This window comes from Anolis sagrei, chromosome 1 (genome assembly GCF_037176765.1).
Source record: "Anolis sagrei isolate rAnoSag1 chromosome 1, rAnoSag1.mat, whole genome shotgun sequence".
Classification (NCBI taxonomy): Eukaryota; Metazoa; Chordata; class Lepidosauria; order Squamata; family Dactyloidae; genus Anolis; species Anolis sagrei.
Genome location: NC_090021.1, coordinates 183111960 through 183127872, shown reverse-complemented (window position 1 = coordinate 183127872; position 15913 = coordinate 183111960). Strand labels below are relative to the sequence as shown.

At 40.0% G+C, this 15913-nt stretch overlaps 1 protein-coding gene across 6 annotated transcripts in view; it reads left to right on the top strand.

The window, feature by feature from the left end:
- MFSD6 (major facilitator superfamily domain containing 6) overlaps positions 1–14402 on the top strand; it is a 43887-nt gene extending 29485 nt beyond the window's left edge. Inside the window, exons 4-8 of one of the 6 annotated variants that reach the window (XM_060780567.2) lie at positions 2587–2748; positions 4359–4457; positions 8446–8726; positions 11133–11151; positions 11377–11484. In XM_060780567.2, coding sequence (XP_060636550.2) covers positions 2587–2748; positions 4359–4457; positions 8446–8726; positions 11133–11151; positions 11377–11390 — 575 coding nt within the window. In that variant the 3' untranslated portion in view covers positions 11391–11484. Of the gene's footprint in view, positions 1–2586; positions 2749–4358; positions 4458–8445; positions 8742–11099; positions 11152–11376 lie in introns of all 6 variants that reach the window. The other 5 variants (XM_060780550.2, XM_060780558.2, XM_060780542.2 and 2 more) reach the window with 5 other exon arrangements.
- The last annotated feature ends 1511 nt before the right edge of the window (positions 14403–15913 follow it).

The following is a 15913-nucleotide window of genomic DNA, read 5'->3' as shown; positions in this document are numbered from 1 at the left end:
AGAAGCAGCTTTTCAAAGTACTTCACTTTGGATCTTTGCTGGATGGGACCATAGAGCATATTCTTTGCAGCTGAAGGCCTCCATTTCAGTCCTGTTTTCCCCACTTAGACTTGTGCGGAGACTTTGGAATGACACTATATTTAGATGAAGACTAGTAATGGCTAACATAACATGCATGTTCATACTTAGTCATGGTAGCATGTTTGCCTCTGGGATTTGGGTCAGTCTGAGCCAGAACTTGGAAGTAACTTGGTATAAGAAAGAACATACTTTTTAAATGACTTATTGGATTATTATTATTATTTTATTTCTTGCCCACCTCTCCTCATGATTCAAGGCAGGTTACAGAATAATTAAAACATATAAGCATTATAAAAAATACCACAAATATGCATATTAAAATGTATTTCATAATAAAACATATTTATATAAAATACATATTAAAATACACAAAACAGATTAAACAAAGGACAGAAGTTTAAAAATCATGATTAAAACTGTCAGGGTAAACCTGCTGGAAGAGATTGGTCTTTAAATGGTTTTTAAATTCTGACAGCGCATTTAGCTGCTGGAGCTCTTCCTATAGGTTGTTCCACAGTCTTGGGGCGGCCAATGAAAAGGTCCCCTGGGTGACGGTCGCTGGTCGGATTCTAGCTGGTTGGAGTAACTGCCCCCCAGAGGACCTAACTTTTCAGGGCAGATTGTACGGGAGAAGGTGATCCTTTAGGTCAGCGGTTTTCAAAGTGTGCTCTGTGGTTCCCTCCTCCTCCAAGTTTTCATGTGTGTGTGTGTGTGTGTGTAATATGTAATATATACACATTTCTTGGGGCTCCACAATAAACTTTTGCTTCAGAAAGGGCTGAGAACCTCTGCTTTAGGTAACCTGGACCCAAACCATGTAGGGCTTTAAAGGTCAAAGCCAACACCTTGTGCTTTGCTCAGAAACTAATTGGCAACCAGTGGAGTGGCTTTAGGATAGGTGCAGTATGCTCGGAATGTGTATTATATTATTAAACCATGACCAGCATGCTGATATTAACTTGTATGTGTGTAAGTACAGCTTGTGTGTGCTTAAGTTTCCCCTTTGATGAGGTGCAGAGGGCTATTCCTTTGCCATTGTATCTCATTGAAAAACATCCCATCACCTGGCAGCTGTCAAACTCTGAGAGGGGGTCCTGTACTGCTAAGGGGAGATCTGGTAGGGGCTTCTGGAAGAGGAGAGTATTCAGTTTGAGACTAATCATTCATCCCCCTCCCCTAATAAAATCCATTTTAGAAATGGCTGTAGATAAAATCCCATCATTGCCTGACTAATTCAGGTCATTTATGGGACATAATGCTAATTTCTCTTGAATCTTTGCCAACACAAAGGGTGGAGAAGCTAGTGCCACCTGGCAGGTGAGTTTGTTCAGCGCGTAAAGACATGATGACTCAGGGAAGGGTTCACTTGAAGTTGCTTTTGCTCCAAAGCAGTGCCTGGCTTGTTTCTCCTAATATTATGAGATCTGAGCCGTAAAAAGACACACAACTACTAGACAATCACTCCCAAGTCACACAGAACAGAATAATAATCCCATAATCTATACACAAGAGCCCTACTCTGTTTATAAGGGTCATCTGCCATATATTCCCTTCTAGACAGCTTACACTAAAACTTGTTCTTTTTCCTCTCATATATGTCTCCAGACATTAGCAGATTCTATCCATGTGTTTATTGGATTTTGAGCCCTCATTCTCCTAAGATTCAAGACAGCTTACAATAAATTTAGAAGATCAAGATTACTCCCCCCACCCCACCCCCCCAAAAAAACCCAGAGTGGGTCATAAAGATCTCCATTTTGAAGCGGTATGCAATGAATCTCTCTCTCTCTCTCTCTCTCCGTGTGTGTGTGTGTGTATGAAAAGTACATAAAACAGTCTTGTTTTAATGGGTTTTAGAAATTGTGTCAGACAAATCCTTTGGGAAGGATGCTGTTTTAAATAGGCATGCAGAATTCTCCTCAAACTCTGACTTGATATCCCCAGCACATTGCATGCTTATGACAATTGCTGAGTGGATGCTCTTACTGCATCCACATTTTCTAATGGTCCTAGGTCTGCCAGGTGATTTTCTTTTCAGTGTGGCCAATTGACCAAAAGATTAGAAATCCATAGCAAAATCTGGTAAAGATGCATTTTGACTGAGTGCGAAGTGTGTGCAGAACACTATCTGCATCATCTCACAGAACAGTTGTTCTCATAATATGCTTGAACAACAAAGCCCAATGTTAACAGATTGAACTCATGATGGATACTGAAAATGGCAGTACCTAACCTACCAAATTAGACCTATCTCACCTCTCTTCCCCCTCTACAGCCCTCACAGTGCCCCTTTGAAATATGGGAGCTATTTATGCCCCACTGTGTATTTTCAAGTTGTGGTTCAACCTGTGCATGTAGAACCCATGGGCATGGAGAACTGACTGTACTTGCATTGAAAAGTTACCACTACACCTGTTGCCATAGGTGTTTTTAAACAACTGTATCATGCATGAAGGAGAGCAATCTGGAAGATGCCATAGCTCACCACTTGTTCCTTTCTTGTAGGTGTGACCCATGCTGCCATCTGGGCAGCTTGCATCTCTTACCTTAGTGCTGCGGTGCCTCCAGAATTAAGGACTTCAGCTCAGGGTATCCTGCAGGGTCTTCACCTGGGTCTGGGCAGAGGATGTGGAGCAATGATTGGAGGAGTGCTGGTCAATTATTTTGGTAAGAAAAATTGATCTTTTTGTGCTCTTCTTCCATTTTGGATATTGGTCATCTTAATGTTGCTGTCACTCTTCTGATCTTTTTATGTTTTGGTTTACAAGTTATGCTGGCTAATGTGATGTAATAGTTTAGAGTATCAGATTTAGGTAACTCACACTCTTTTAGCCTCGGCGTAAGACAAAGATAAACCAGCTCTGTACAAATCTGGCTAAGAAGATCCCAATAGGTTTGTCATAAATAGGAGGTGACTTGAAGGCACATAGCAGCAACAACAGAAGTTTCATAGCCAGATTTAATTCTGATATTCTCTGTGCCTGTGTGGATATATAGATGATTAGCGAGTTAGCACACTATTGTAGGAGTAGGCAGACTTTAGATTTGGTGGGCTCTACTTTTATTTTCGTTAGAATCCCCGATGCAGCAATGGGTTAAACCCTTGTGCCTGCTGAACTGCAGACCTGAAGGTTGGCATTTCAAATCCTCAAGATGGGGTGATCTCCTGTCTGTCAGCCCCAGCTTCCCATGCATGGACATGAGAGAAGCCTCCCACAGGATGGTAACACATCCTGGACAACTTCCTTGCAGACAGCCAATTCTCTCACACCAGAAGCAACTTGCAGTATCTTCCCAAGTCGCTACTGACATGATAAAAAAAAAAAACAATCCCAAGAACCATCCACAAAATGAAGCTCTTAAAATTGAATTCAGTAATATTGAGCCTTCCACACAAAAAAGCCAAAAAACCATGCTGTCTTAACTTCAGCAGTACTGTGGTGTGAAAGTGGTGATTTCATGTGGAGGGCATTTTATTTGTGCCATTATTGAACAACTAGAAATCAAAAATCCTTCCTGATGCAATGATTGGCCTACAGAGATTTACGTGTAGATCCAAATTTGTCTTCTTCCCACCCCTGGATTATTGCATGCCTGTTGTTGGGGGGGGGGGGGATCACACTTAAGAGATCATGAAGCTAAGCATTAGTTGTCCCTCTTCCTTGTGCAAGGTGAAATGCAATTTTATTAGAAGAAAAATAGACGCCTATCGTAGCCAGAATAGTCAAGGGACACTGGACATTTCATGTTAAAGTGATCCACATATAATCTTCTTCTGGGAGCATACTTCCTTCTTATACTTTGCATTGTACTTTTACTTATGTAAGTCACAGTAGACACAGTGTGAAAATTATATTACTATTGTTCTTAAGGATATAGTAATAATGATTGAAAAGCCATTCTTGTTTTCCCTTGTTTTTAACATAAATACAGTATATAGTTTTCTATGCTGAGTAGCAACTGCGATGGCAGTAGCAACTGGGATGGCAGAGGTATGTTACAATGGACACAAACAATGACAGCCTCTTCTGCTTTGTGAAGCCCTACTCTTTTCTGACTATCTAAGATGGAGCAGTTACAGATCTTGTTTTTTAATAACATCAGCTGAAACTACATGGGGAACTATTCTGTGTCTGATGTGCCCCTAAAGATGTAAATATTGTTTTGACAGTAAGTTCCTTTGAAGAAAGTGAAGCTTTCTTCTAAACAGACATATTTGGATTGCACTGTAAGTGGTTTTTTTGTGGCATTAAATCAAAACACATTTCTTTTTACAGGGGCTGCATCAACATTCAGAGGGATAGGAATGGCCTGTCTTGTGATCCTCTTGCTTTTTGCTTTGATCCAGTGGTTGGCAGTTCCTGATGAGGATGAAGGTAAATAGATAGTTACTTCTTCTTGGTTTCTGTGCCTTACACTTGGGCATTCTGGGCCTGGGAAGAACTTCATTTGCTGTATTCAAGAGTTGGAAGATTTTGGAAAGGGACCCGGATGAAGAAAAATAAGAGTTGGATTTTTGATCTTTCACAGGCATAAATGCCATAAAGGCACCAGATCCTGTCTGATCTTGGGAGCTATGCATAGTCAACCAGTTTGAATGGGGAATGCCAATGGATATCAGGTGCCGCAGGCTATATTTCAAAGGAAGGAACTAGCAAAACCACCTCTGAATATTTCTTGCCTAAGAATACTTTATAAGTTGATAGGTGAATTGAGCATATGCACACATACACAGAAAGTTGCTTTTAAATTATCTGTGGATGCTGTAGTGGGTGGCTCTCAAATTTCAGAGCACACAGAGAAGAGGATCCTTACAATAGTGGAAGAGCTGTCAATATAAACAAAAATCGTGAATGACTTTTTATTTTTATCTGAGAATTTTTTTTACTCATTTCTACGCCCTTGAGCATAATTCTATGGTCAATTTTGGCCAGATGTTGGCCATGTATCATGCTGGAGGACCTAGAGAGAACAATTTTTTTTCATTCACATATAGGGCAGCTGCAGAGACAATGGCAAATACAGTAATTCCAAGAATAATTAAATCCACAAATGCTTAATTCACAAATGTGGAGAAACTACTGTAGTTCTACTTATTCAGTGAACTAGTATTCCTTATGGATAAATCTTTAAAACATAGCCAGTAAGGGTTGACATCATGCATTGGAATAGTGTAGCATACATCTCCACATGAGGAGCTACTCATTGTGCTGAAGGAACATTTCATTGTCAAAATCAGTGTACAACCGCATGGGCAATGGAATCAGGTGGGTAAACTCAATAAAGACATTTCCCATCAGTCAAAATGTTCAGCCATTTCTGTAGGAGAATGTTAATGTCCATAAAGCAATAATAATTATCCGAGGTCTCTGGAATAGAGCTAGTAGGCATCAAGTTGTTTCTTCATGTGGAGAAGCTTAACAATGCTTCTGTTTGGAGTAATTGTTACATAGCAGGAATGTCTTCAGCTTATGTTATTATATTCAAAGCTTGTTAGGTATAAGAGTCGTTTATAGAGTTAAGAAGTTGTATTCATTCTGAAGAAAACCTTTGAAACAAGGCTTAATTACAACCTCTTTTTTTAAAATTGGCAACACTGAAAATAATTACGCAGAAAGAATAATAGCAACAATGAGCATTACCTCAAAATATTTATAGGCATTTTGCAAGTTTAATTATAGTTTCTTGTATTTAAGTACTTGAAATTTACCATTTTGTGTCCAATACACTAAATCTGTTTGTGTAATATACTTTTAGCATATGTAAATCTTAGTTTCCTTGTCTGTTTTGTATAAGTTGAGTATATTTTTCCAAAATTCTTGGGATCAGAAGTGTTCCGTATTTGGTATTTTGGGGAATTTTGGAATTCTTGCACGTACATAATGAGATAGCTAGGTGATGGGACCCAAATCCATACAAAAAAAAGTCATTTATGTTTCCTATTCACCTTATACACATAGCCTGAAGGTAATTGTGTACAATATTTTTAATAATTGTGTTAATAAACAAAGTTTTTATCTTGAACTATCCGAAAGCAAACCCATGTGGACAGTTTTGGATTTTGGAGTATTTTGAAATATGGAATTTCGGATAAGGGATACTCAACCTTCATTTTATCTACACAATTAATCGATTGCCGTTTGTGCATTTCGTAATTTGGTTTTCTAGGCAGCCGATTCTCGTACTGATATCCAATGCTGGGAGTCTTTCCCATGTTGTTGGTGTTGCTCTTGTACACTTGGTCCAAATGATAACTGTAGTAGATTACAATTGGGTTTGTTCTTGATTGGTTTTGAATGTTGCTTTACTTCTTTGAAGCAGAACTTTGCATTCTGGGGCAGCCGGGGAGTTTATCAAAATACAATATTTTCAGTGGCAGTTATAATTTGTTCCCTGTCGGTGAGATAAACATATCCAAATGAGGGAAGAGCATTGGCTACTTGGATCTGCAGCATTCTTTGATGTTAAAAGCCCCCAGGAAGCTTGCTAAAAATAAGACTTGCCCATAATTGAATTTGCCTAATGTATAATTCAAACATTTTAAAATACAAATTGATTGTTGATAAAGTGAGCTGTATAAAGTGTTCTCTCCTCCTCTCTCTCACACACACTCATCTGAAGTTCATGACCATTGGGGAGATATATATATATATATATATATATATATATATATATATATATAAATGTATGTCATACCTTTGGTGTACTGTGTTTAACTTTGTTTATATGCTCTTCAGAAGCAGAACTTGAATTTCTTTGGATATTGGGTTTGGAAGGGGAAAAGGGGATGCAGGATTGGAAATGGGCTGAAGAAAGAAAACTGGAATAGTATGCTCTCTTCTTCCCTTTCACATCTTTCTTTCCATGAAACTACTCCTGAATGCACCCCTTATTGTACTTCATCTGTAGAGAGAGATGAGGTTTTCCCTGCAAAGCACTACCGTTTTTTCCAACCAGAAAAAGCATATGGCATGAGTGAGGCACATTCGGCCCTTCAGTTTTTTGACTACATTTTTCACAATCCTTTATGATTTTTCATGGTGGATGTAGCTAGTGGGGGATGTGATCTAAAATAAAGTGGTTGTCTGTGGACTGATTCTAAACTGTGGAGCTATCAGGTGTTGGCACAAAATGGATTTCTAGGAAAGGAAGAAACAATTATAGCTAACGGGCACAGTTTCTGGCACATTAGGGGAGAAAGTTGCCGCTTCTACATGTTAGGCAGATTGGAAAACACAGGTCCAAAATACTCAAAGGATTAAAGGCTCCCCAGCCATGGCTTATGAAGGCTTCGCCTCATTAACACTACAGAAACAATTGGTGTGTGCTGCTGAATCCCAAGAATGGTTGGAAATATCATCTGGAGAAGGTGGGATGGGGAGCAGAAGATTTATTTGTTTGTTTGTTTATTATATTTGTTTACCGCTTTTCTCAGCCCTCAGGCGACTCAAAAGCGGTTAACAATAGCAAAATTCAATGTTCAGAACGACATAAAACAGTTAAAAACAATTAAAACAGTAGCATATTAAACAATCAATAATACATCAATAAACATCTTTATTTATTTACTGCCCACCTGTCTTTTAATGAGCTCAGGGTAGCATACATCCTCACAACAACCTTGTGAGGCGGGTCAGGCCTGGAGAGTGTGTGGCCAGAGTCATCTAGTAATGTTGATAGTTCATTGGGGACTTGAGCCTGGGACATAGAAATCCCAGCACAACTCTGATCACTACACCATGCGAGCTTTCTCCTACCATTCACAAGAGATCTTGGAAGGGGGCTTTGAGTGTAAAAAGTGTCTGTACTTACTACTTAGGGTCTTTGCCGCTAAGCGTGGTTGAAATGAACACTATTTATTTTTCTTAATGTATTGTGGTCTAGTGATGCCCATTAAGCTTCCCTTCTCTGTTGCAGCCCCCACTGTGTGGAACAATTTCTGCCATGAAATTATCCAGGCTCTCAATTTTGGCTTTGTCTGCAATTAACTGAAAATTGGTTTGTTCCGGTATTTTCCTGATCACTTTCTTAACCCTGTTGCTGCCTCTTGCTTTTTAATGAATTATTTTGGGTGAATTTAATAATTTTTATTTGTTTTTTGTTGCTGTGAGCCTTCCAAGTTATTCCTGACTTATGATGACCCTAAGGACTATCATGGGCTTGCCAAGGTCATACCATAGGTTTCCAGGGCTGAGTGGGAAACTGAACCTTGGTCATAATCCAATGCTCAAACCACTGTTGGTTGCATTTGTGAATTGTGTTAGGGGTTAAGATTCAACATGGGAACATAGCTAAATAAATAAACAAATGTTGGCACTCACTACCTCATGCTGTTTTGCATTGGTTTGACTTTTTTATCTTCAGAAAAGACCATGCTGGCAGAAAGGATCCCTGTGCCTTCAAGCCCTGTGCCCATTGCCACGATTGACCTTGTGCAGCAACATACAGAAGACATAATGCCTCGTCCTGAACCTCGGCTTCCTCCCAAGAAAACAAAGCACCAAGAGGAGCAGGAGGATGTGAACAAGCCTGCCTGGGGGATCAGCTCTTCCCCCTGGGTCACCCTGGCCTATGCTCTCTATCAGATAAAGGAGATGGTTCGGATCACCAAAAGCAACGAGGCCCTTGAGAACCAGCCCTTGCAGGTAACCCAACCCTTGGTGCGTAACAGGTATTTCTAGAAATGAAGTGGGTGCACACCTGTCCTCTGAAAATTTAGGAATTAAATATATAAAATATTGTTTCCTTAAATTTGGGTGGGGAAAGCAGAGCTCTCTAAGAGTTGTAGTGGCTTCAGCTCTAAGCAGCCCTGGGAAGCATAGCCAAAAATGAGAAATGCTGAGAGCTGCAATCCAATAGCATCTTAATGGCCACACAGTTATCACTCCTGCCTTAACTGATTGCTGCTTGTTACCCCTTCCCCCTTCCCTTTAAACACTGAATACAATATTACTGCTTTAAATCCAAAAATTTGAAATTGAATTACAACTCAAATAATTCTGGTCATCTTGGCCACTGGTAATCCTGACAAGGAGAGACTGGGAGTTGTAATGTCTTTTCCAAGAACTGGTTAAACCAATAGTAGTGTCAAACAAAAATAAAAAACAAGTTGTTCTATAAGTCTAATAAAGTTAAGAGGTTTTGCATAGAACTTATGAACACAGGACTCACATTGCATCAGTTCAATAGCAGTTCTCAAAAGTGTGGGATAGTAACTTCTAAGCCAGTGTCTTTCAGCCCTCATTCTCTGCTATGCACACGTGCTACCATTTGAGCATCAGAGATCTCATGAAAGCCTCACTGATCTGTGGCGGTCAACTTATAGCTTTTCATCCAACAAAAATCCTAGTTTGAACTCCTGTCATCTATAAAAATCTAATTTGAGGGCACTAGGGGTGGAGGTAGAAGGATGGTGGAAGTTCTTCTTTAGTTCAAATTTGAATCTCAACATAGGAAGAATTTGGAGGATTGCAATGCTTCTCTCTCCTTCCACGGTGACCATTATGAACCTCAGCCTTATGTCTATAAACTTTGCTGACATTTCTTTATGCAAGAGAAATAAGTTTCTGGAGTGGTTCACTGAAGCTCATTTCTTGACAAGTTGATTGACATTCTTGACTGACAAACGAGAGTTCTGTCTCACACCACTTTCTTAATCTCTATGAAATGCATCACACAAGAGATGGTGGCTGTGCTTATTTAGTAGAGTTTTTAAAAGGTTAGACTAATCATGTAGGATCACAGGGGATATGGTACATCAGCTGTATGCTTCCTCTCTACTGTGAGCTTTGACAAGCTAACTTACTGTTATTGTTATATGCTTTCAAGTCAACTTTGACTTATGGTGAGCCTCTCCTAGGATTATTTTGACAATATGCTTGCATATGTATGCATAGTTTTGCCATTGCTTTCCTTTAAGGCTGAGACAATACAATTTGCCAAGGAAACTCAGTGATTTCTAGACCTAAGCAGGGATTTTAACCCTGGTCTCCCTGAGTCCTAATACAGCACTCAAAACATTATCCTAGGTGGGCTCCAATTATAAAGCATATAGTTCATCAAATTTCAGGGTTAAGACACAAGAAAGTTGTTTTCTTCATATTGCTCTACTTTTGAGCCTCCCAGGATGCTTAGGTAGCTAATGCAAAAGACAGAAAACTAAAGATGGCAAACACTTTGTTTGGTCTAGTCTAGGCATCTCCTTATGTTTCTTATGTGGTCATTTTTAACCTTTGTTTGGTAAATCCCAGTTCTTTGTATAATTGCAACACAAATGCAGTTGGCCCTCCATGCACATGTGATTATTTGCACATTTGATTTACATGGTCTCTCAAGGAATCTCGAGGTCCTCAAGTGCAACTCTGTAGTCGACTTCTGCCAGAAGTGAAAGTAAGTCACACCAAACGGCAGATTCATTGAAGATAATTAAATGTGTCCCATCCATGGTGATAGAAATAACAAAGCATTAATCCTCAAGGATTCAGCATCGGATTCACTGCTTTGTCCTTATTTAAATTGGCATTAGCTCGTCAAAGCTGGGAAGGAACTATTGCAGCTGAGATGCAATTTAATGGGATCTGCATTTGCAAGCTGCTGTCCTTGTATACGTTGCCCTAGTTGTAGCTTGCATTCAAATGAGACGGTGTGGGTTATTTAAACCTGCCATGGAGTATGTGAGTTATTACATGTCTGGATATGGGGGGGAAGCCTATTTGCATATTCTGGAGGAGAGCTTTCAAAGAAAACCATTCCCTCATCTGTTGTAATCGGCAGGCACAAAGATACATTAAGAAGGGCCGGCTGCTTAGTCATTCCTCTGAAATATTCATAATTTTGCTCTAGAAATAGCAAACTGCTGACGCTCTGTGGATCTACTGCAAAGTAGGTGGAAAATATGTCAATGAAAGAATAGGTGCACCTCCTTTAAACTGGAACTTGGCATGCGTTAACAAGTCATTGGAATATTTGAGTTTTTTGCATTTTGGTACATTTCTTTTTTGGTCTTAAAATACTATCAGCTTTTCTCCTGCATGCTTCTTGGGGAAGAGCAGTTAGGAAAACATAAGGAAGGTAAGTCGTTCTTGCTTTCTGACTAATATGTTACCTGGATATGACAGCTTTTTTCCTTATGGCTTTTATGCTTGTGCGCTGTTCCGTGTGCATATGGTTGTTTTTGGTTGAAAAAGCTGCCTGGCTTACTTCATTTGGCAGAGTATGTGTTGTGCTTCCTATGCAGTCAATGTAAAAAAGATAACCACATTTTTAATAGGAGTTTTTTCTTCCTCCCTATCCTAGGAAACCAACAATAGCCATGGCTCTGCATCAGGCAGCCCTCTGGATCAAGGGGGTGGTGATGCCTCCAGAGAAACCCCTGTACCTGCAACAACCCTTGAAAATCCCCCCAGTCCAGATGGCCCAGTTCCTTTGGAGAGCAGTGCTCAGCCATCGGAGGCAGGGAGCGAATAAGACTTGGTTTTGAATCCACCGCTGCATTGAATCCTGTCCTTGTGTTCTGGCAAATCCTGAAATGGGAGCTTGAAACTGCCGCTCCCTTCACCTTGGTGATGGTAATCTGATGCAGCACATGCTTTTTAAATATTTAAGGCCTGCTCTGTGGCAAAACCTGACAGGCCCGTTTTCAGGAAGGATTACAATGCCTAGGAAGGCTAGGCAGGAAAGGCGCCTGAGTTAACAATAACTCACGAAAGCAGCTCCGAAATGCATTCAAACACTTCTGCCTGCTTCAAGCTTTATGGAGAGATGGTTTGGAGTCCGTTTCTGCATTAACAAGCAGCCTTCATTTAGTGATCTTTGATATATTTTTAATTTTGTTTTTGTTTTCACTGAAAGAGAAAAAAAACTTGCTCTAGTTTCTGAGGAAAGCAAAATTGCATTCCATTTTTTCCTGCTTGAGAAAGTTAATATTATTTTAATTTAATTGTTGGGGGAAGGGAAGAGGAAGAGTAGGAACACATGGCCAGTTTTTTTAAATACACACTTTAATTTATTTGGAAGCAAGGTGGCTTCCTGCAAGAAAAGGTGCCCAACCTACTGACACACCTAAGGAAAGTGTACTAGTTACTAGGCCTAAATGAAGGAACAGAATAGGATTCTGTCTTTTGTAAAGACTTCTCTGGAATGTTGAATAGCTTCTGGCTGTTGAGAGTCCCAAATTTAATGCCTGTTTAGACTTTTCCTTGCCATCCTTGAATTCCTCTAAATTCTCCCATGGCCAGACTGTGGAGCATTGCTAAAAGCGTTTTAGAAAGAACCAAGTTCGGCTGCCTATAAACTCTTTATTTATGAGGGTTTAAATTAGGAAGTATTGATTTGGTATTGTATTTTTAAAGACTTGACCATGCTAATTCAATGTGAGAGCATTTCTGGTTTATATGGGATACAGCGGCCCTAGTCCAACAACAATGGGAGGCGAAATCTGACCATGGATATACATGGGCTATGTCTTTACATCTTCTGATCTTTTACCTTCTGGGTAAGTGGGCACATGTGTGCAAGGGAGAAAAATCCTTGCTCCCCATCTGGCAATGGAGAGCTCCTACAACACCAACCAAAAGGGCAGGGCAAACATTTATGAGGCAGTGACAGGCTATGTGAGGTCTGTACTACCAGCATAGATCTCTTCTTTGACGAGTGGGAAGAGGGGAGCCCTGCCTTGTTCAACGGCTGGACCATAGGTTGGCTGCTGCTCAAGAATCTCTACCAAAGCCAATATATTTTTATTTCACAATGGCTTAAAATTGTTTATTTAACAGGAGGAGTTATAATCTTTATTTATAGAGTGCATTTAAAGTGCCTGGGGACTGGAAGGTAGCAGGATATAAATCTAGAGAATCTAGGGTAGGGAAAGAAAATATTGTTACTATAAACATAGTTGGAACGAGAGACAGCCATAATATGTAATGAAACATTTACATGGTGTTTTGGGTGTTTTACACCAAGTTGTTGGTCAAGGACACTGGCAGTTTCAGATGTTTCACCAGGGTTTTTTTTTCCTTCAGTGTTAGCTGAACCCAGTTTGTTAGGTCTAACCAGGCAAGGAAATGTTGGTCCTTTGGCTTATATGATATCTGTTAAAAGCTTTCTATCTCATTAGGCACCTCTCCTTCAAGGATAGATTTACACATTGCCTTCCCCATTAGATGATATAGCACCAAAAAGGGGACCTTCTCACAGAAGAAAAAATAAAGCACTTATGATACCACTTTAGCTGCTATGGCTTCATCCTATGAAGTCCTGGGATTTCTAGTTTGGTTAGAGACACCAGAGGTGAATTCTCTGGTTGATGATTCGAAACATCCCTCCAAGATGCCAATCCCAGGATCCCAATGGATGTAGCCATCATAGTTTGGGGAATCATAATTCAGTGTGAAAGGGCCTCTGGTGACAAGTTGATTTGGACCTCAGCATAAATCAAGCAGTGTAATATGTGTCCTGGCATTCATCTTTGTCTATTAGCCGCAGTGACTGCTGGGAAAAGGCAACCAATTACCTACCACTCCTTTTAATCAAATCAAACAATGGCTGCAGATGATTAGTCCTTCAGAAGCACTAACAGAAATAACCAAACTGCACTTCTTAGAGTAAGATAGTCATACACTGATCAGGATTTTCCTTTTGTTTATAAGCAATGCTGCATGTAGCCTTACTTGGTCTTGAAAGTAGATCAGGTAAACAAGGCACACCAAGACAGGGTTGTGAGGAAGACGGAGGCAGGTGTGATGAAAGGCCCATGTTCCTCAACCAGCCACATGGAATATGAAGGATGTTCTCATTGCAAAAGCCTTAAGGGACTGCAACAGATCCTATCTATAGATACCTGGGACCAAACACCAGAAGGTAATCACTAGCTATTTTTTTGCACTTCAACTTAAATGTACTGTACTGTAAATTTCTCATGACTTGTTTAAGTGTCCTTTCAAAAAAGCAAAATCAGAAATGTATTTATTATATGTATATATATCTGGAAAGGAGAGTAGGACCAAGAAGGTAGCAGGCTGAAAATGGTTATTCAAAAATGAAATGAAAAATTAGAAACCTTCTTTTAGCTAATGTGTAAAGTTCACCTGGTAAAAGCTGTAGTGATAGTTTATAACATTCAGCATCAGCACCTGAATTGTGAGGCATTGAATTTGTGCATTATGTTTACACTTCTGAAATCGTCTACTGAACCTGTTCTTTCATTACATGTGGGCAACGGGTCTCTGTTCACATACACACACTGACAGATGTCTACGGGCTTTCGTAATTGTGAAATTGTTAAGATATAATGGAAGAAATAAAATTCCATTGTATATCTAAAAGCGACCAGTACTGATTTATATTGCTTGAGGTCTAGGCAGTGATACTGCTTTGGAAACAATGGAAAACAACATTTGGAATGTTTGGTCCTCAGATACACCTATATCACTGGAATATTCCAAGATTGATGACAGCTGAAAACGACAACGCAAAAATGCCAAAGGTTCTTCATCCTGTCACTGGATGCAATCGTTTGTTTTGAAACTGCCCTTTCGAGTTCTCCAGCTCGTATTTCAGCTTCTTCCCTGCTCAGGGCTCATAGTCTCTGCTGAGAAAACTGTGTGTGCAACAACAGTCTAGTTGTCATTTCACTCTGCCAGTGGAGAAATGCATGATTGAGCAAATACAAAGATGGGATGAACACAAGGCAGCCACAGTGGCGGCTGAGGAACTACTCAATGCTGCAGGAAAATCATGTCATGCCCCTGGCTATCAGTTCAGACCATTGTTATTGTTTGCCTTCAGGATGTTTCTGGCTCATACTCACCCTAAGGAAAAACTATCACAAGGTTCTCTTGCCAAGATTTGTTCAGATGGGGTTATCACTGCCTTCCTCTGAGGCTGAGAGAGTGCAGCTTGCCCAAGGTCATCCAGTTCCCATGACCGAATAGGGATTCAGATTCAAATCTAGCTTTGTAAGAGAAGAGTGGAGAAGAAGACTAGGTACTTTGTTGTCCTACTCAGGAGAGAAGTAAAAGTACAGCTAAATAGTTTGTAAGACAGTTAAAAGCTTTCCCATTAACCACCTTTCCTTACTCCACCCACGACACAGGAACCATGTATATTGTTCTCTAGGAAATGGACCACGGTTTTTAAACTGTAAGGAAGATACTTTATTAAAAATATATCATTTGAAAATAATGTACACACTCTATATTGGCTCACTATAGCTTGTATAAAACATTGAAATCTCTCATAAAGCAGAGAATGGGCTGTTCATCGCTATCCAAGGACTTAAGAGGAAGACTGTTCCCACCACAAACATGTGCCCTTCCTCCCCACCCCTGAACCATTCACAGGCAACTAAGCATACAAAAGAACATTGGGTAAGAGAACCTACAGACATAGCTTACGTCTGATCTTAATCCTACCTAGAGCAGACCCACCAAAAGGAAAGGCATCAACTTGAATTAATTCAATTCCCATAGTTCTATATCCTCAGCAGAACCTGAGAATAGTATCAGCTTTCCTTTCCTTCACTGAGACATGAATCTTCTCATGCACATATGAAATTAAGTCATAAACTGCTCAGAGTACAATTGTACATTCATGAGTTCCTCTGAGCGATTAGTCCTACCCAGACTCATAAGAGTGAATGACTAATATGAGCTGATACTCTGTACTGCAGTTACACTTAAGGATCTGTAACTCATTAAGTCTAGTTGTGTCCGACTCCGGGGAGTGATGCTCCATTTATATGCCAAAGAGCCAGCGTTGTCTGCAGTCGCCTTCTAGGTCATGTGGTCAGCATGACTGCATGGAGCACCGTTACTTTCCCACCAAAGCAGTACCT